Source organism: Ambystoma mexicanum, chromosome 4p (assembly GCF_040938575.1).
Source record: "Ambystoma mexicanum isolate Mex_15411 chromosome 4p, UKY_AmexF1_1, whole genome shotgun sequence".
NCBI classification, from domain to species: Eukaryota; Metazoa; Chordata; class Amphibia; order Caudata; family Ambystomatidae; genus Ambystoma; species Ambystoma mexicanum.
In genome coordinates, this window is record NC_090927.1 from 11,166,182 (window position 1) to 11,186,026 (window position 19,845).

Sequence of the window (19,845 nt, forward strand, 5' to 3'; positions counted from 1 at the left end):
GTGTGTGTCAGATGTCAGAGCGCTGGAGATTAATAGGAGAGCATATGGTCCAGAAGGTATGACTTTTTCTTTAGTCAAAAGGATTAAGACAGGGACTAATACAGTCCATTACCCTTATTTCTCGAGTAACCCTAAATGGTGCGTAGAGAGATGCATTAAACAATATGAAAGTAGGACAGCAGAGTACAGGGCAGCTAGTACTACCCAATTGCTAATAGCGCGTAGAAAGCCTTTCCAGGTGGTTGCGACGGCCACCATTGCGAGGTGGGTCAAAGAGGTAATGCAAGCAGCAGGGATTGATTTGGGAAAGTACAGAGCATATTCTGGAAGAGGGGCAATGGCTACGAGAGCCTTTACGGCAGGACTATCATTACGAGATATTATGTTGGCAGCTGATTGGGCTAGTGACCGTACATTTAAGGAATTTTATTTCAAGCCGACTGAGCTCCTAGCTGTTACGGTGTTGGGGAAGCTTTGAACAAGCATAATGCTCGCCTCTAGTCTCATCATAGAATGAAGATTACCCATGCTACCTGCGCAGGGAGTATTAATTCTATTAAAGACTAGGAGGCGAGCATTAAATTCCCACCCGATCATGAATTGTCTAATGAGGTGATATTTGTGGATTGCAACAATACATGGGCGCCACCCTGAATCTGTTCATTGTATGTTCCTTAGGGGCAGAGCAGAAGAATAACTGAGAGCGGAGGCAGAGGGTCACCGAGGATGGAGTGGAGGAACAGGACGTCGAGAGAGCAGCATCGCTCCAGTTGACGAGTTTGGGAGTCTTTTCGCACTGTTGGCGGGACATTGTTTTGAAGTTCAGAAACAGTTCAGAGCACGTAAAAGAGAGGAGGAACCCAGGGACAGGATGTGTGTCATAGATGGGCTGTGCTACAATGGATTACAGAGACTTTGGGATTTGTAGCTTCAGAAAAGAAAAGTAAGTTATGAACACTTTTTCTTGTGTTTTTGTTGAAACTGCTGAGGAGTAATAAATTGAAGTTGAAGCATAATGCAATTCTCCCTGCGCAGCTAGCCGGGGTAATCTTCATTCAATGTTGTGCAAGTACACAGACAGGAAGTGCGAGGGAGGGTGAGGGAGAACAAGTGCGCCCAGTCCTTCAGGGGCCTGGGTTAAATGCAGAAAGGTTGCCCCTCTCATGGAACGTATTCCGAGAGCAGTAGTGCCAGGCAGAGTGCAGAGGCCCGGAGACAAGGGTAGGCCTGGCCCTGGAGCCTGGGACCTGTAAGGCTCTGGAGGTGCACCAGGCGACCAGTCAGTGAAACTGAACAGAGTTGGGGAGGATAAAGGAGGAGGGAAGCAGGAGAGAAGAGAAAGGAGGTTAGCAGGGAAGAGGGAGAGAGAAGGAGGAAGAGAAGAGGAAGCTATTGAGGAGTTTCTGGAACTTGAGGAGGTCCGGCTCAGGACAGAGAGAGGCAGGGAGGCTGTTCCAGAGGGAGGCGCCTGCAGAGGATAAAGATCTACCCCCAAATCTCTGTTTGGAGAAACGGCTCACACGCAGAGAGTTGGAGGAGGCTGAGCGGAGGGCTCTAGAAGGAGAGTATTTAGGAAGACAGCGTTGTAGATAGGCCTTGTGGACTATTATATAGAAGGCCTTGCGGACCATGCAGAGGGACTTGAACTTGATACTTGCAGCCACGGGGAGCCAGTGGAGGGATTTCAGTGCCAGAGAGATGCAGTCCCTCGGCTTGAGGCCAAGGATACGTCTTGCGGTTCTGTTATGGCTAAGTTGAAGAGGTCGGAGAGTAGAAGTAGGAAGATTGAGAAAGAGACTGTTTCAGTAGTCCAGTCTCGAGAGAACTAGACCTCTGGAGACAGTGAGCTTCTGGGGAAAGTGAAAACAGGTTGAATACCTCTGAGGGGGTGCATCTGGTACTGGGACTTTTTAGAGATGTCTGAGATGTGAGAAGAGAAGGAGAGAGTGGACCCCTAGATTCTTTGCGTCATTGGTGGGTGAGGGCGCAGAACCCAGGGATGCCAGCCAGAGTGAACGTGGGAAAGTGAGATCAGGGGTCCCAATGAGGACAATCTCTGTCTTACTGGCATTAAGGCAGAGATCATTTGCAGCACAACAGGACTGAATTGCAGACAGACAGGCAGGGATGAGCGAGGAGAAGGAAGAGGCCAATGGTACCCTGAATAAGAGCTGTCTGTCATCGGCATACCACTGGAAGTTGGAGGTGAAGGATTAGATCCCTGGGAACACCACAAGTAGAGATAGTGATAGCGGAGAGAAAGGACCCAAGTTCCACCTGTGAGGGACGATCTGAGAGAAAGGACACTAGCCATGTCAGGGCCTGCTCTGTGATGCCCAGGGTATCACGCAGATGGGAGATCAGTATGTTGTGGTTTACCCTATCGAAAGCAGAAGAGCAGTCAAGAAGGATGAGGACAGAGGGAGAGTTAGAGTCAAGATTTGAGAGCAGGTCTTCACAGGTGTTCAGAAGAGCAGTTTCCGTGCCTCTGGATGCTCAAAAAGCCAGACTGATGGTCATGGAAAGAGCCAGCAGTTTCGGTGTGGAGGGTAAGCTGAGAGATAGCCAACGTCTCCAAGTGTTTGCCCAGGAAAGGAGTGATAGAGATTGGGCGATAGTTTGCCAGAATGGAATGGTCGGCAGAGGCTACACAAGAGTGCTTGAGAGAAGTGGGGAAAACTCTGGTGGCAATGGAGAGGTTGAAGAGGTCTGCCAAGGCCAGAGCGAGAGAGTCGATGTTGTCCTTGATGGTTTTAGATGGGCAGGGGTCCACGTATTTGGAAGAGACTTTCATGGCGAGCTGAGTGTCATCCACATAGCACTGAAAGTTGAAGCAGAGAGCGGCAATGCAGTGGGCAAGGAGTGCCAGGTATTGGTTGAACAGCCAGGAATAGAGGTTAGACTCCTGGGGAACACCACAGGTAGAAAGTGAGATAGAGGAAAGGAAGGATCCAAGTTGGACCTGGGAAGGTTGATCAGAGAGGAAAGAAGTCAGCCAAGCCAGGGCCTGACCGGTGATACCCAGGTCATCACGGAGACGCTTGAGCAGGGTGGCATGGTTTTAGCATCCATTGCGGTCCCACGTGATTTAATAATCATGTTTGGGACGTGGTCACTGACGCTCTCAAGATCAGTGCCAGGATTGGTGGAACTGCTTCATAAGCATTTAATGAGCTTCTGCGAAACATTTCAAAAGTTCTTTAATAGACATTCACTCAGCAGGTTGTAAAACTGTGCATTTGCTAAATTTGCTGCATATGTGCCCCCCTCTGCTGTCCATTGTGTACAAACCTGTAGGGGAATGGCCTTATAATCACCTAATTTACATTTTAATCACCCAATACACCTCTAATTATAGCTTTGTAAATGCTATTACTTTCTGTAACGTGAGATGCTCAAATACAGCATTTCAGTGATCAGTTTTCCTGCTCCCTGAGCCTCAATCTAAAATGTAAACCCAACTCCTTTTCATTTTATTCAATACAATCTGCTACTGAGAGCTGAGCAGCTTCTCACCTTATAGATTTATTTTTTGCTGCTTCATGCAGCTTCCTCACTTCAGATCTGTTCAGGTGATTCTGTCTGAGTTCGATCTCGGTCAGGGATGTGTTTGTTCTGAGCACAGAGCAGAGGTCTGCACAGCTGGCACCAGTGAGAGAGCAGTCATCCATCCTGCAGGAGAAAGAGAGACAGATGAAGCAGAGCTTGAGTGGATATTACAGCTTCAGTGTTAATGCCCTGTCCCAGGGTATGATGATGAGGCTTATCCTGACCTTAGGGCGTCCTCCCTCATGGTGTGAGGCCTGTCTAGAGGGAGCAACTCTGGGACGCACTCATGCAGATTCTAAGAAGAAATTATCAATTCTGCTTGCGTTTCTAGTTGTTTTTGCTGTATTTGTTGCATAATAACACAACCGTGAGGCCTCCACTGGTGTTCTTTGGGCCTGGAATGGGATGTGAGAACCTCTTCCCTTTTCTGTTCCAATGGGAGAATCCAACAGCCCCTTCCCGGGACACCCATAAAATGTTCATATTGACACCCCTTTTTCTTCTCTTCCCACACTGGTAATGACCTTTTAGTTCAGTTTTAAATTGCCCGTCTAGCCCCATATGGCTGTAATTTACCAGTTATGTATAACAAAAGAACATGAGTGTACTATACACTGACTCACCAAGACATAAAGAGCTTATTTCTTTGGTAGAAAGCTTCTCCTGATTTCATCCAACTGAAATGTATTGAAATTAGAAGTGACTATAATCATAAGTGTGGAGTCCCAGAGAGAACATCAGAAAAATTCAATTCAGAGTTAATTTCTAAAGCAGGTAAACATTGGCCCAGATAAGGGTGGCATTAATACCTTCATGACCTGCCGCAATTAGTGCCTTCTGGGAGGAACTGGCATAGAAAAAGTGAGGCATAATGTGGGGGAAGCTGCTTGAGGACGTCCCACCTTTGCCGTCTGCTGGGGAGATTCAAGCGAAGTAATCAAGCGAGAGAATCACTGATGCAGACTGAGAGCAATCCCCCTGACTGACTCAGGGGACTGGAAGTAATCAAGAGGGAGAATCACTGATGCAGACCAATCGCTCTGACTGACTCTTTGCACTGGAAGTAATCAAGAGGGAGAATCACTGATGCAGACCAATCGCCCTGACTGACTCTGGGTACTGTAAGTAATCAAGGAAGAGAATCACTGATGCAGACTGAGACCAATCCCCCTGACTGACTCTGGGGACTTCTAGGCGGTTGACAATGGAGAGGGTCCCCAATTCACCCTGTCTTAGCACCAATACAGGGAAGGGGAGCGTCACATGAAGCCTCAGTCCCCAATTCTCAACAGATAGTCCCCTAGTCTAACGCGGACCTTCTAGACACCAAGATTCTATACTGTGATGATTGATGGGATCATGTCACTGCTCCCCAGGGGGATCCCTTCCCTGTGAGGCTAGGGAGGTGAGCCTGCTATGCCACATTCCCCCAGGTGTGGTGGAAAGCAGTACTTCACAAGGAGAGACCAGCCTCCTGGGAACAAGGACTCGCGTTCCATGATGGAGCTCCCTAATCCTCTTACCCTCAAGACCATGAGAAGCAATCTGAAAGCACTATCTATTGTAAATTATTGCAATACTCTTCTCTTTCTTCCTGTGAGACTTAATACCACCAAGACTAGGAAGACTAAAATAGACATTGCATCCGATCTTAAATCAACTTCCAAAAGTACTGAGAAGAAGAAGATTGCAGGAGTTATACAAATTACTCCTTGGAAGAGGTGGCCCAGAGGAGGCAAGAACAATACACAATGGACAACAATAAAGCACTATGGCACCTCGCTGAGAAAGACCCAGCTTTACGATATAAAAATGGAGAAAGGACTCAAGGAGGAGCGCAGAAGACGTGAAGCTTGGCACATGAGGGAGTACAAACCTGGAAGCAAGAAGGTACGCAGGAGAAGCAAGTCCTCATTTGGGAGGATACCAAAAGCAGGTTGCAGGAGTCCTTCGCAGGCCGACAGAGAGCAGGCCTGAGTGGAAGCTGTAAATCATCCAACAATGCCGTGACCTCGAGGAGATGGACCAGGCGGTCCATTAACTGTGCAGATACCGACTGACCAGGGACCTTGTGGACACAAAGCACTGCAGCAGGGAATGGGAAGAGAAGCAAGGAGGGCGTTCAGTGGGAACGCAGTGACCCAACACCCAAGGAAGAGTCAGTGATATTCCCCAACCCTAGTAGAAGTAACTGGAGCTACAGGAGACCCAGTAGCGTATTGGGGAAGGATGATGAATGTACAGAAGGCATCAGGAGTAATCTCACTCGTCTCAGTGTGTTCGAGAGACTAAAAGAGAAGAGCATACCAAGAGTAGTCTCCCTCAATCCTCTATTCTCAAGAAGGAGATTAAGCCAAGAGAGGGCCACAGGGACCGTCTCCTTTATCAAAGTGTCAGAAGTGTCAGAAGGAACTGAGAACATTAGGGAGCAGCTTCCCTTGTTCTCAAAAACAAGAGAAGGATAAAGAAAGTCAAGGAATAACTGTGTATTGGAAAAAGGAGGGTATGACCTTTAAGCAAACCCTGGGAAGAATTACAAAAGGTTGATGAAAACTGTTGCAGGAAGACGGTCAAAAGCTGAACTAGCTAAACCTGGAAAAGGAGTCATTCCCCTGGTTTCCCACATAATTGGTGAATCAGAAACTAAGGAAAAAGGTTCCCACACCACAGCCTGGGGTCTAACCAGATTAAACACAGAGAAGATAATTATTTTATGGACTTCAAATAATTGTGTGTTGAATTGGAACTACTATAAGAAACTACCCGAAGACAGCATTGGATGAACTGTTGAACCACGAGAAGCGAGTCATTCTCCTGTTACTGCCCACAAGGACAAAAGTCAAACTATTATCAAACACTAACAGAAAACCATCCATAGGGCTGATCCCATTGATCGAGTAGAAGGGAGTCATTCTCCTGGAGTTGTTTATGTTAAAATCTTTTGTTTAAGTGGTAGGGTTAGAGTAGGGATAGTTTGGACAGAGGACAGACACTTTGAGTTGGACAACCACGTTGACGATGAGCAGATGAGTTATTCTTTAGTTAGAGAAACCCCTTTATGGATCGGGCAAGACAGGTTTCTTCATGATTGTTTAAATAAAGATTTGTAGTGAAAATGCCACCCCTTTGTCCAACACCTTGCTCCAACACGCCACATATGGTGTACCCTGCAAGTCAGTAAACTTAATCCTAGAGCGTCAAATCCAACAGTTGCTACAACCGAGTCTACTGCTTTTGTAGTAGCATTGAGGTTACTATTACTATTCAAGTGGGAGAATGACCATTAGTTCCTACCGCCTTTATCCTGTCCCCTCTGGATGGAACTTATATTCGGCTGGTCTCCAAGTCAGGTTTATCATGGAAATATGGCCTGGATGTCATGGCCGGTGTAATAGATACTGACTACAGAAGTGACATTAAGGTCTCAATACATAACCATGGGAAAAAGGCCTACCAAGTTAAAATAGGAGAAAAGATTGCTCAGGGGATTTTAGAGAGCTCAGTCTTTACCCTTCCCGTAGAAATCCAGGAGCACGACATTACCGAAAAGGTTTTGAATAGGCAGACATGGCAATACCAGAGAAACCTATACATCGCTCTGAAGAGATAGAACTCAATCTCGACTTGGAGTTTGCCCAGCATAATGATCCGATCTTAGCAGAAGCCTTTATTAAAGTTATCCCAGAGGTTGAGGGTCGGGCACAAGGAGGTCTTTTCTTTTTTCTAAAATATAGGGCCTCATTACGAGTTTGGAGGCAGCCATGGAGCTATTAGCTCCATGGCTGCCTCCAAACCGGCTTCCTTTACTGGGTTCCTGTAATGGGGACTTACCGGGTTACTCCGACATAGGAGGACCCGGTAAATCCTCCTTGCAGGAACCATTCCTCATTCCCATTTGAGCCCCCATAGGGCTCAATGGGAATGGGGAGGGAGGTAACAATGGGCACATTATGAGTGTCCCATTGTTACCTCCCTCTTCCCCTCGAGGGACCCGGAAAAGACGTCTGGGGAGAAGTCGTCCTTCCAGGGGCTTCTCTTTCGACACAAATTTGGAGTTTCAGCATAGCAGCAGGGCTTCCCCGGGCAAAACAACGGGCCAGGAGTTGCAGCAGGCGTCCTCTTCAAGTTCTTCTTCGGTTCCTTCGTCCAGTGGTCGACTCTGCCTTTCAAGCCACAAGCCTTGCCTTTTATTCATTTCTCTCCCATTCATTCCAGCTTAGCTGTCAGTCACCTCGCAGGGCGGCTGTCCTTGCCGGACAGTCAGCCGGCCAATCACTACAGAGTGCAATTGGGTCTCCTAAGAAACCAAGCACAGGGAGTTTCGGGCACCTCCCTCACTTCCTGCCCACCCCAGACACCCTGGAGCCAGAGGCGGGCTTCACTTGTGAATCCCGCCAAAGACAAAGCGAGCAAAGGGACAAACCTGGTTTGGCGCACAGAGTAAATCTAAAGAGGGAGCATTCCACAAAGAAAAAGGGGAAAAAAGAAGACTGGGGCCTTTTTGACAAAAATTGCACCTTTGGGTGCTTTACTGCAGCTGCGAACGCAGCCCGCGGTAAATGCACACCACGGTAGTTAAAAGTAAACCACTGCCACCAGTCATTCAGTGAGGAAAGGGTAACATAACATTTTTTACATGAGAAGCTAGACAAAGGGGATACTAGGTAACCCCTCCAGCAGCCTATTGTAAGATAGTGTGTGCTGGGTCTAGAAAGTTACAAATGTAAGTAAAGTCAATTTCACTTCACTGCTCTGGGAAACAGTAGTTTATCCAAGAGAAGGTATTTAAACCTTGGGGAAATCTGAAATACTTCCCTGTACCACTGCACAATGTAAAAGATGATGCCTATGGAGTTTGTCAGGCTCCATAAACAAAAGAAACACAAAGCTCAGAAATCACATGAAAATACAGGAGAGAGTGGGGAGAAAGGGTCTCACTCTCGCCATGTAAAAAACAATAAAGTCCTCAAAATCCAGCAAAGTTGCTGGGGGTCTCGAAGGTGGAGGGAATTAGCATATTTCTGAGAATTCTCCCTAACACATGTTGTCTTGCTCTGTCTCTGGTATATGGAAATCAGAAAGTGGACAATTGTGCCACTACTAAAGCAAGCAAGATTTAGCTAGTGCTGCCCTGCTTTTATATTGTGTCTTGGTCTGTCCCCGGTATATGGAAATCAGAAAGTGGACAATTGTGCCACTACTAAAACAAGCAAGATTCAGCCTGTGCCACCCTGCTTTTACATTGTGTCTTGCTCTGTCCATAGGATTTGGAAACAGAAAGTGGACAATTGTGCCACTACTAAAATAAGCAAGATTCAGCCAGTGCCGCCCTTCTTTTATATTGCGTCTTGCTCTGTCCCCAGTATATGGAAATCAGAAAGTGGACAATTATGCCACTAACAAAGCAAGCAAGATTCAGCCAGTGCCGCCCTGCTTTTATCTTGTGCCTTGCTCTGTCCCCGGTATATGGAAATCAGAAAGTGGACAATTGTACAACTACTAAAGCAAGCAAGATTCAGCCCGTGCCGCCCTGCTTTTATATTGTGTCTTGCTCTGTCCCCGGTATATGGAAATCAGAAAGTGGTCACTAATACCACTACTAAAGCAAGCAAGATTCAGCCAGTGCTGTCCTGCTTTTACATTCTGTCTTGCTCTGTCCCCGGTATATGGAAATCAGAAAGTGGACAATTATACCACTACTAAAACAAGCATGATTCAGGCAGTGCCGCCCTGCTTTTATATTGTGTCTTGCTCTGTCAGTAATATATGAAATCAGAAAGTAGTCAATTGTACCACTACTAAAGCAAGCAAGATTCAGCCAGTGCCGCCCTGCTTTTACATGTTGTCTTGCTCTATCCCCGGTATATTGAAATCAGAAAGTGGACAATTATACCACTACTAAAACAAGCAAGATTCAGCCAGCGCTGCCATGCTTTTACATTGGGCCTGATCACGACTTGGCTGTTACCGCCAGCGGTATTACCGCCGGCGGTAATAGCCCTACCGCCGAACTCCCCAGCGCTAATAGCGCCGGATCACGAGTTCGGCGGTAAAGTAATTCCCCATTCCCCATTGAGCCCATTCGGGTATGCCCCATTCCCCATTGGGCTCAATGGGGAATTTTCACGCTCTTACCACCGGCGGATTTCCCGCCGCCGGTAATAGCACGAATTTTCGGCGGATTTCCCCCCAGCTAAGAGCTGGGGTGAAATCTGCCGAAGTCCTGATTTGGCAGACCCTTAAATCAGGCGGTATTAGCGCTACCGCCGGATTTAAGGGTTACCGCCAAAGTCGTGATCAGGCCCACTGTGTCTTGCTCTGTCCCTGGTATATGGAAATCAGAAAGTGGACAATTATACCACTACTAAACCAAGCAAGATTCAGCCAGTGCCGCCCTGCTTTTACATTGTGTCTTGCTCTGTCCCCGGTATATAGTAATCAGAAAATGGACAATTATTCCACTACTAAATCAAGCAAGATTCAGTCAGTACCGCCCTGCTTTTACATTGGTCTTGCTCAGTCCCGGTACATAGAAATCAGAATCAGAAAGTGGACAATTGTGCCACTACTAAAGCAAGCAAGATTTAGCTAGTGCTGCCCTGCTTTTATATTGTGTCTTGCTCTGTCCCCGGTATATGGAAATCAGAAAGTGGTCACTAATACCACTACTAAAGCAAGCACGATTCAGCCAGTGCTTTCCTGCTTTTACATTCTGTCTTGCTCCGTCCCCGGTATATGGAAATCAGAAAGTGGACAATTATACCACTACTAAAACACGCACGATTCAGCCAGTGCCGCCCTGCTTTTACATTATGTCTTGCTCTGTCCCCAGTATATGGAAATCAGAAAGTAGTCAATTGTACCACTACTAAAGCAAGCAAGATTCAGCCAGTGCCGCCCTGCTTTTACATGTTGTCTTGCTCTATCCCCGGTATAATGAAATCAGAAAGTGGACAATTATACCACTACTAAAACACGCAAGATTCAGCCAGCGCTGCCCTGCTTTTATATTGTGTCTTGCTCTGTTCCCAGTATATTGAAATCAGAAAGTGGACAATTGTGCCACTAGTAAAACAAGCAAGATTAAGCCAGTGCTGCCATGCTTTTACATTGTGTCTTGCTCTGTCCCCGGTATATGGAAATCAGAAAGTGGACAATTATACCACTACTAAACCAAGCAAGATTCAGTCAGTACCGCCCTGCTTTTACATTGTGTCTTGCTCTGTCCCGGTATATAGAAATCAGAATCAGAAAGTGGACAATTGTGCCACTACTAAAGCAAGCAAGATTTAGCTAGTGCTGCCTTGCTTTTATATTGTGTCTTGCTCTGTCCCTGGTATATGGAAATAAGAAAGTGGCCAATTGTGCCACTACTAAAGCAAGCATGATTCAGCCAGTGCCACCCTGCGTTTACATTGCGTCTTGCTCTGTCCCCGGTATATGGAAATCAGAAAGTGGACAATTGTGCCACTACTAAAGCAAGCAAGATTTAGCTAGTGCTGCCCTGCTTTTATATTGTGTCTTGCTCTGTCCCTGGTATATGGAAATAAGAAAGTGGCCAATTGTGCCACTCCTAAAGCAAGCAAGATTCAGCCAGTTTTATATTGCTGAGCGGATGCAGCTGCCCGGGCATGTGTACAGCGACGTGGTTGCTCCGCTTACTGTATGGAGTAAACGCCAAGCAGCCACGTCACTGTACACACACGCGGGCAGCTGCATCAGCTTTCTCCCACTTTGGATTTCAGCAAAGGCCAGTGACCTGTAATACTCGCAGCAGCCTGCACGATCAACTACACTTTATACCGAGAAGGGGACCATTCAATATCCTGCCGTGATTGATATACAGGGAACCCCGGGTGCAAGAAAGATCAGCATTTCACCATCTTCTGCACCCAATACTCAAAGTGGTTTTTTTTAAAACACTGTATGAAAATACAAAGAACACGAGAGAAACAGGAGCCCAATACCCAACTCTTCTTTTCCGTCCTGATGAAGGTCATTCATTTTTCAGCGGAAGAGATCAGCTCTTAATTGGCCAAAACACGTCTGTGTCGACACCCCCCAGTGTTAAATGTCAACACTGAAAATGTTGTAATATGATTTAGATTTCTGTTGTGTTTGCGAATAATTTGATCACCATGATCCCAAAGTGTTGCAAGGGACTCTCTATGTTGTTTTAAAATGTATGTCGGCCAAAATGCGTGGACAAAAATATGAATGTATCATGTTAGGATAAGGCATCTTCATCAATATATGTCCTGTTAGAATTTTGTTTAAAAACGAATGTATGCATTGATACATGTGGTAAAAATAAAATTTCATTTTACCCAAACACAGTGAATGGCATCTGTCATATGAACTAAATGAATATTTCAAGTGTGTATACCACGTTTGGTCACTCTGATCATTGTTATTTCAAATTCTCTTCTGGTAAACTGACTGCGTATGTATCTGGAGGCTGCCTGTCTGTTTGCTTATGTGGAAGGATATTGTTGGTATGGAAATGAGCCTATCCCACCCCACTAGGTGCTTCTAACTAAGTTAAACACCACACTGGGTGATATAACGTACAAGGGGGAGTGAGCCGCACTATCAGGCAACATGTAAAGGCACTGTAGCGCTTAGAAGTAGCTGTGCAGTACTAGAAACCCCAAGCCCAGGACTCCATTTTGTATTAGGCCTAAAAGAGATAATTTGCAGACTCGCGCGGATCACGTTCTCTGCTCACTAAGCCTAATTCCTGCAAGATAGATTGACTCTGCAAGAGCCCTGTTCCCACGGAAGTCCACTTCCCCTCGTACCTCTAGTGTTGCAAATATTTAGTATCTTCCAAAGGAATGCGCCCTGCAAGAGTGTGAGGACACCAGGCTCCGCGCTGTGCCCATTCATCGCCACCAAATTGCCATTAGGCCTCTAACCACCACCCAACCAGGCCGGAGCCAGCCCCACACCACTGATCCAACCCCAACACCTTTGCATTCCCTGATAAGCAAGCGACCCCCCCTGTCCCAACACAAATCAAGTATCCCCAGAAGATCTAAACATGCGCGGCTGTATTTCCTTCAAGCGTGCAAGCGTGCAAACATATCCCTTAAAACACGAGGTTCAGGGAGGGGTAAATTAAAGATCAAAACCCCGGGTGGAGACCTTGAGTGCGGGAACTGCGTTATCAATGAAACCCTGAATGTATGGGTTAGCATGACTGTATTTTATCCTCCCTTCCCCCTGGCACCATTTCCCGTGCCGCCCAGGTGCCTGCCACAACGAATTAATATTCAGGATTATCATGGTAAGTTTAGATAGGAACAATGTATTAATGTGTGCCCGACCTTCACCGCGAGGATGAGCTGAGCTGCCCCACGTGGATCCAGACCGACGGGGAAGACCTAACCAATTACTGCCTGGCATCCCCTATGGAGCAGGCTCATGTGTATGGCGTCTCCAATCAGTGACACCCATTTGTACTGTATGTTATGACGCGTTTGGGGTTTTTAAGCCACTGTTTGTGACTGTAATAGGTAGAGCGCTCTCGAGCAGCAGAGTCCTTTGCTGATTTTTGTATTCTGTACAATTAAACCTTGTTGTTCTTGCAACGCTATCTCCTGACCTATTTCCCTATCGGGTTGTCTTCATTCTGGAGTGTGCATAAAAAGGGACTTGCCTTCATTTGGTGACCCTTGCAACGTGATTCCATCGCTCCCGTACTTGCACCGGTATCCAGGTGGCCTCTGCGGAAGGGCCGTGTCCACCTACAGTGACCAATCCCAAAATGCATACGCTGAAGTGATGTGCTGTTTTGCGGGTGCCGTCTTTGCAGAATTCCCGCCTGCTCGTTGAAGCGGGATACGGCTCCAGGGAGAGGCCCAGGCCTGTTGTGGATTCCCCATGAACGGAGCCTTTCGGCAGAACATGAACACGTGAGTATAGCCTACAAGGAATAACAATGTTTGGGTGGGGATGTAGAGCAGTGTGAAACAGGTGAACACACAGTGAATGAAAGTGAACGCGTGTTTTGACTTGGTGATTGTGGAAGTTTTATGACCATTTTCATTCCTGTTATGTGTTAAGGTATATTAAGGAGAAGCAAAAAGGAATATGGGAGCTTCCCCGTGTGAGGGGAGATGGTGGCGCCACTTTGCACTGTCTCGACCAGTGCGGGAGATAAATACAAGAGGAAATTTAGGAGCGCAATATAATTAGAGAGCTCGGGAAAAGTAGTGGTTGTTGTTTTAGCTTGTTATTTTAGTTTTGTTTGTTTTTATTTTTGGCGTATTTGTTATATGTACGGAGGAGGCCCAGGAGGGGTGTGCATGGTGTGAGTGTGTGGGCGCATCAGGGGAGCATGACGGGAGTGAATGAAGATGCTCTAGGGGAAAAAAGATTGAGGGGGAAAGTGAAATTGATGAACATTTTGACAATATTGACTGAGAGTATAGACAAGTTTATAGTACATATGTTTTAAAGTAATAGTGGACAAATTGTATTTTTGAGATAAGTTGGGGGACAACTGTACAAGTACGCTTCCGATGCACAATACTGACTGGGCATAGCCATGGGGATGGACACACCCCTAGACCATATATGTGAAGCCCTGCCCCTGTACTATGAGAAAATCAAGAAGTACCTAAACCAAGGGCTGACTGAAGCCAAAGGAGAAGGAATGTCCTACTCCTGGCCAGAGTGGCGGTCTTTTGACAGGTGCACCTTGGACCATATTCCATGCACTTAACTGTAAAGTATAAGGGGAGACCATTACAGAACTGAAGGGAAATATTGGACCTCTGGAGAATGTTTGAGGAAACAGAGGACCCTGAGGGAAATGGGGCAACGCCTGACAATAGTATGAAAATAAGTATAGAAGAGACTGGGAAGAGTGGGGAGACAAAGAAGGGGATTTATCCGCTCGCCACCAGGTCAGCAGAAGGATACACTAACCCGACATATGTGTCTGGGGGTACGACGGTGGCCGGTCCAAGCACGGCCCTTCCCCCACCGTACATTTCTCCCCCTGAAGTGTCCACCCATACAGGGGTAAGCGCGAGAGACCTTGAGGTGGCATTGGCATTGGCCACCTCACATACATAATTGGCATGGTTGAGGGCCGCATGTGAAACAACACAGGCAGCAGAAGCTCCGATGTTGCCCCCAGGAACACCCCCACAGCCGTTCAGGGAAGAATGGTAAGTCGGGTGATTTCCTATTCAGGATTGACAGTGCACCCATAAGAGCTGTTCATGTAGAGTGGGAGGGAGAAACGGACAGCCTGGGGTATGAGACTGTGGTATACCAACGAGGAGATGAGGAGTATTGGAGCGACTTTAACAACACAGAAGAAGACACAGAGTGAGGGGCCGAGCGGTTATAGGTCAAATGTTCGAATCAAAAAGGTTGAATGACAAAAGGGTCGAGTCATGACAGAAAAAAAGGGTGGAAATTTTTATTTATTTATCCCCCCCCCCCAAACCCGCGTTTTTGGTGTAAAAACACCTTTTTTTTACCTATACTAAAGCAAAAAAAATGTATATACATTTTTTAAAAAATTGACCTTTTTGTCATTCAACCTTTTTGATTCAAACATTTGACCGGACACTGGGCCGAGCAGGTACCCACGACTACACTGAGAGTGGAAAGCCTATGGGACGGAAGGTTAAGGGAAAGGTTTGGTAGGATAGCATTGGCAAAGAAAGAGGGAAGTGTTGTCAAGGGTGGGTAAGGAAGGATGAAATTACAAATGCCCTTAATACATAAGGGCAAAGGGAGACCCCATTACATCCCTTGGGTGCAAATGGACAAAAAGAATCTTCTCAAAGCCCTCCCACAGCTCACCGCGGGAGCTTTTGAAATGGATTTATGCCTTTGAGAAACATACTGCAGGGATGCCCCTAGCCATAGGGGACATTAAGAACTTGCTAGAAGCCGCAGTGGGAGATCAGGTGGAGACAGTGTGAGTCAAGGCGGGATACCCGGGAGTGACACTGATGCCCATGATGGGGCGTCATTTAATAAGATAAGAGTGCGAGTAAGGGATGCACTACGGCTCGCGTTCCCGGACACCCCTGATTTATAATCCATAATGCAATGCACAATGGGGGACGAGGAAGACCCTACGCAGTGTATTCTTAGGGTTCAAGAGATGTGTAGAGCAGAAACGGGTAGCGCATGGGATCAGTCCATGTCTCTGTTCTACTTTATTGTAAAAAGATGACTGCTTAAGGAAGTGCAGAAGGTGCTCGATATGATAGCTGGGGTGGAGGCAAGGGGATTGCCTGAGATTCAAAGCATCGTAGTGCACCACTGTAGGTGGATCAAAGAGCACGAGAAAAACTATTCAGAGGAGACATATAGCGGAAGCGAAACTACTTCAAAATAGACTAGTGAAGGCTGCAGCGCTATCAGCAGTGCCACCCCCAGAACAGATGGGAGAGGAATGGTGTGCCTCCGTTGAAACACAAGCAAGGATGGCAGCGGAATGGTCAGACAATGGACAAGGACAGTTGCGGGAAAACCAGCACTTTTCGGGGCCCCAGTGGCAAGGAGGACCGCAATGAGGATGAGGTGGGTCCCAAGGGCAGAGAGGAGGGGGAATTGGTAGACAAGGACCAAGGGGTGGATGGCCATGGCAGTGCTAGTCATGTGGGAGGTGGGGACACTTTTCAAAGGAATGCCACAGCTGACCAGGAGGGAATTATATTTACAATCAACAACCCTATGGGCACCCCCACCATGGTAACCCACAAGGGCCTGTACAGGGGACGCCCTTAATCTCGTATGAAATACATCAGGCGTATATGCAGTTGCCTCCCCAAATCCCTGGCCCTTACCACCCACCACACCAGCAACAGACCGTGCAGCCATACCAACCCCACCCCAACCAACAAGCCACAGAAAGCAGACACCCATTTGCTACTGCGCCCAATGGAGCAGGAGCCCCATACCAGGGAGCCACGGTGGTAGGGGGGAAACCCTTCTCGTTCCCTGGGACAGACACCTTCCCTGACTAGGACAGCCCACAGAGAGCCCTTGCATGTCCAGTACTGTCAATGACATTGCATTCAGAAGAGGAGACACTGGTGGCGGCAGAGATAGGAAATAAGCAATTCATCTTCATGGTGTACTCGGGAGCGGAGAAGTCATCCATTAGTGAAGGAAACTTCCCGCTATCAGGAAAGACTCTCGACATGCAGGGATTCTCTGAGGCTGTTTTAAGGGTTCCATACACAAAGGATTTAGACATCAAGGTGGGAGGGAAGGTTGTACGAGCACCCCTCCTCTACTCTGAGAGTTCCCCCATCAACTTGCTAGGTAGGTATCTGCTCAGCGATTTAAACATGACAATAACCTTCACAGACAGGGAAATTGTCTGTGCCAACCCTGGCATGTGCTCCCTCCAAGTGATGCTGGTAATACATGCTGTGGCCAGCGAGATGGTTGCAAGGGGCATCCCTGTCAACCCAGACATGTTTGCTTATGGTATCAGAGTAATCGCCCAAGCTGTCCCCCAGATTACCAGGAAAGAATGGAGAGAACCTGCAGATTTCATTTTTCGACCTGTGGTGCGTTCCGAAGTGGTCGCTGGCACAATCTTGCCCTTAGATTTGGAAGGCTTGCTTGTGTCCGCTAGAAAGATTGTAGTGCAAGGAACTGACCCCCCACGGGTGCCAATGGCGCAGTGTGGTCTGTATAGACCCCAATGTACCTCTACGAGAAGTGATAGACAAGGACCTTTTTGAAGATGGCAATAATGATGGAGAAATAATACTCGAGATTTGTACACCCAGTGACATAATGGTGCAATACAGGAAAGTGCAGAGTCCCCTCATGGCTGTTGTCGGTGGACCACCCCCCTTCATTGAGAGTGATTTGCAATATGCCCCTACGCATTTGTGGACCACAAACCCACACGATGTAGGCATGCTAAATGAGGTAACACCTGTAAAGATAACCCTCAAACCAGGAGCCATACTCCTGCGGGTCAATCAATACCCCCTATCCAGAGACGCAGAAGAAGGGAGTCCGGAAACACTGCAGGCACGGTTACAGCAATGGATTATAGTGCTATCCACCTCACCATATAATACGGTTATATATTTGATTAGAAAAGCAACGGGGGGCAGTTGGAGGATGATTCAGGATTTAAGACCCCTTAACGCCATTGTACAGAGAGAGTTTCCACTTGTCCCTAACCTGGCATCCATTTTGTGTAGCATTCCCAAAGAAGCCACCCATTTCACAGTGGTAGACTTGAAGAATGTGTTTTTCTCAGTGCCCTTCTATCCAGACTCACAGTACCTTACAGAATTCACCCTGGGAGGAAAGCGCTATGAACACTCTCGCTTGCCCCAGGGGTACTGTGAAAGCCCCAGTATTTTGAACAGTATACTGCATGAAGATCTAGGGAACATTCAGGTGCCCAGCACGATCATTCCATGCATAGATGACCTGTGGTCTGCAGTGACAGCGAACAGAGCTGTCGAAGGGCTTCCATTGCACTACTACAGTTGCTAGCAAAGAAAGGGTACAAAGTGGACAAGAAAAAGCTTCAGTACTGTGTACAGGAAGTGCTCTACTTAGGCCAACTTATCTCTAAGGATGGCAAAAGGATTATCCCAGACAGAGCAACTACAGTGCGCGCCACTCCCAAGCCAGTCACAGTGAAAGACATGCAAAAGTTCCTAGGGCTCTGTAACTATTGTAGAGCATGGATCTTAGACTACGCAGCATACACCGGACCACTCCAACAGGGCCACAAAGAAGCCCAAAAATAGGGCAACATAATACATTGGACAGCTAAAATTATGACCAGTTTTAATGTTTGTTTTAAAAGAGGTGATTTCCACAGCTCCTGTCCTCGCCACCCCTGACTACAAACAGGAATTCTACATTTTCTCTCACTCAAACAGCAAACTCATGACAGCAGTGCACATGCAAAAGAGTTTAATGGGCCACAAACCTCTAGCGTACTAAAGCGTCATGCACGATTCTGTCATGCAGCTGCAGTTTGCTTGCGAACAAGCCCTTGCTGCCGCAGCCTTTGCCATTGAAATAAGTTCCACCATTGTCATGGGATGCTCTGTGACATTATATGTTGAGCACTCACTCTTTGCTATATTAGATCGATTGAAATCCATGCTCACCACACAAAGAGCATCTGCATATGAAATAATACTGTCCAGCCCCCATATCCATGTAGTCCCACCACGTTTCACACTGGCCCATGCACAGCCGAAGACATACAACAGCATAATTGCTCATCCTATGAAGGGGAAGGTGATGATATCCCCACAGCCAAGGACAGCCCCTTAGAGGAAGAAGTACTTTTTGTTGATAGGTCAGCATCCATTGACCAGGACACAGGTGAAAAACATGTTGGGGCAGCAGTGGTGTGCCTAGAAGAGAGAATATGAAACACTCGTCATGAAAAGATTACCTAGGCATTATACAGCACAAGCAGCAGAACCCGTTGCACTTATCTAAGCTCTGCAGACCTCAAAAGGGTTCTACGTTACCATCTACTCAGACGCTGCCGATGTCACCACCACGGTGCAACCAGATCTGTTGTACTGGAGAAAGAGGGGGTTCAGAAGAGCGGATAGCTCGCTGGTGCAACATGCTGCCCTTCTTAATGTATTCATTTCTGCACCCTCGCAGAGCCCTCTATAGTAGCGGTTGTTAAATGCATAGCACACACCCACAACACAGACAAAATATCATTGGGGAACACAGCCGCCGATGCAGCACCAAAAGAGCGGCATACCTCACAATATGTCGTGGCCACATCCAATACAGAGCAACGCACAGACACATACACAGCCCTCCCTATAGCACAAATTATCAAACTACAGCATAGGTCACCCACAGAAGAACAGGATCTATGGCTCAAACGTGGGTGCAATCACCCACGGATCTTTTGTGGGGACAGAAAACCACAGGAGGAGTAGTGATGCTTGTGGAGTTATTATACACAGCGTTTGAACAGTTACATTTCCCATCTCACAGCTCTAAGCAACACATTGCAGCAGACCTTCAGGAAGATTGGTTTATCCCAAATTTACAGGACCACCTGGCAAAGATGGTGGTCCAATGTACAATGTGTCAAGTGTTTAGCACAGGAATGACAATGACCCTGTGGGTCCCTTCCGTGAGCTGCACATTGACTATGCAGACATGGGAGAAAGGTGCAATGGGGCGCGATATCTAATTGTGGTGGTGTGTCAATTTTCCCGGTGGGTTGAGGCTGGCCCATGTGCCCACCCAGACACCAAGTGGGCTGCATAAGTTCTTGTTATAGAGGTATTC

At 47.1% G+C, this 19,845-nt stretch overlaps 1 protein-coding gene across 2 annotated transcripts in view; it reads right to left on the reverse strand.

The window, feature by feature from the left end:
• Nucleotides 1-19,845, reverse strand: part of LOC138452919 (NACHT, LRR and PYD domains-containing protein 3-like) — a 467,379-nt gene that overhangs the window by 13,124 nt on the left and 434,410 nt on the right. For both annotated transcript variants that reach the window (XM_069605268.1, XM_069605267.1), the window contains exon 11: nucleotides 3,517-3,672. In XM_069605268.1, the coding sequence (XP_069461369.1) occupies nucleotides 3,517-3,672 (156 nt within the window). The remainder of the gene's footprint in view (nucleotides 1-3,516; nucleotides 3,673-19,845) is intronic.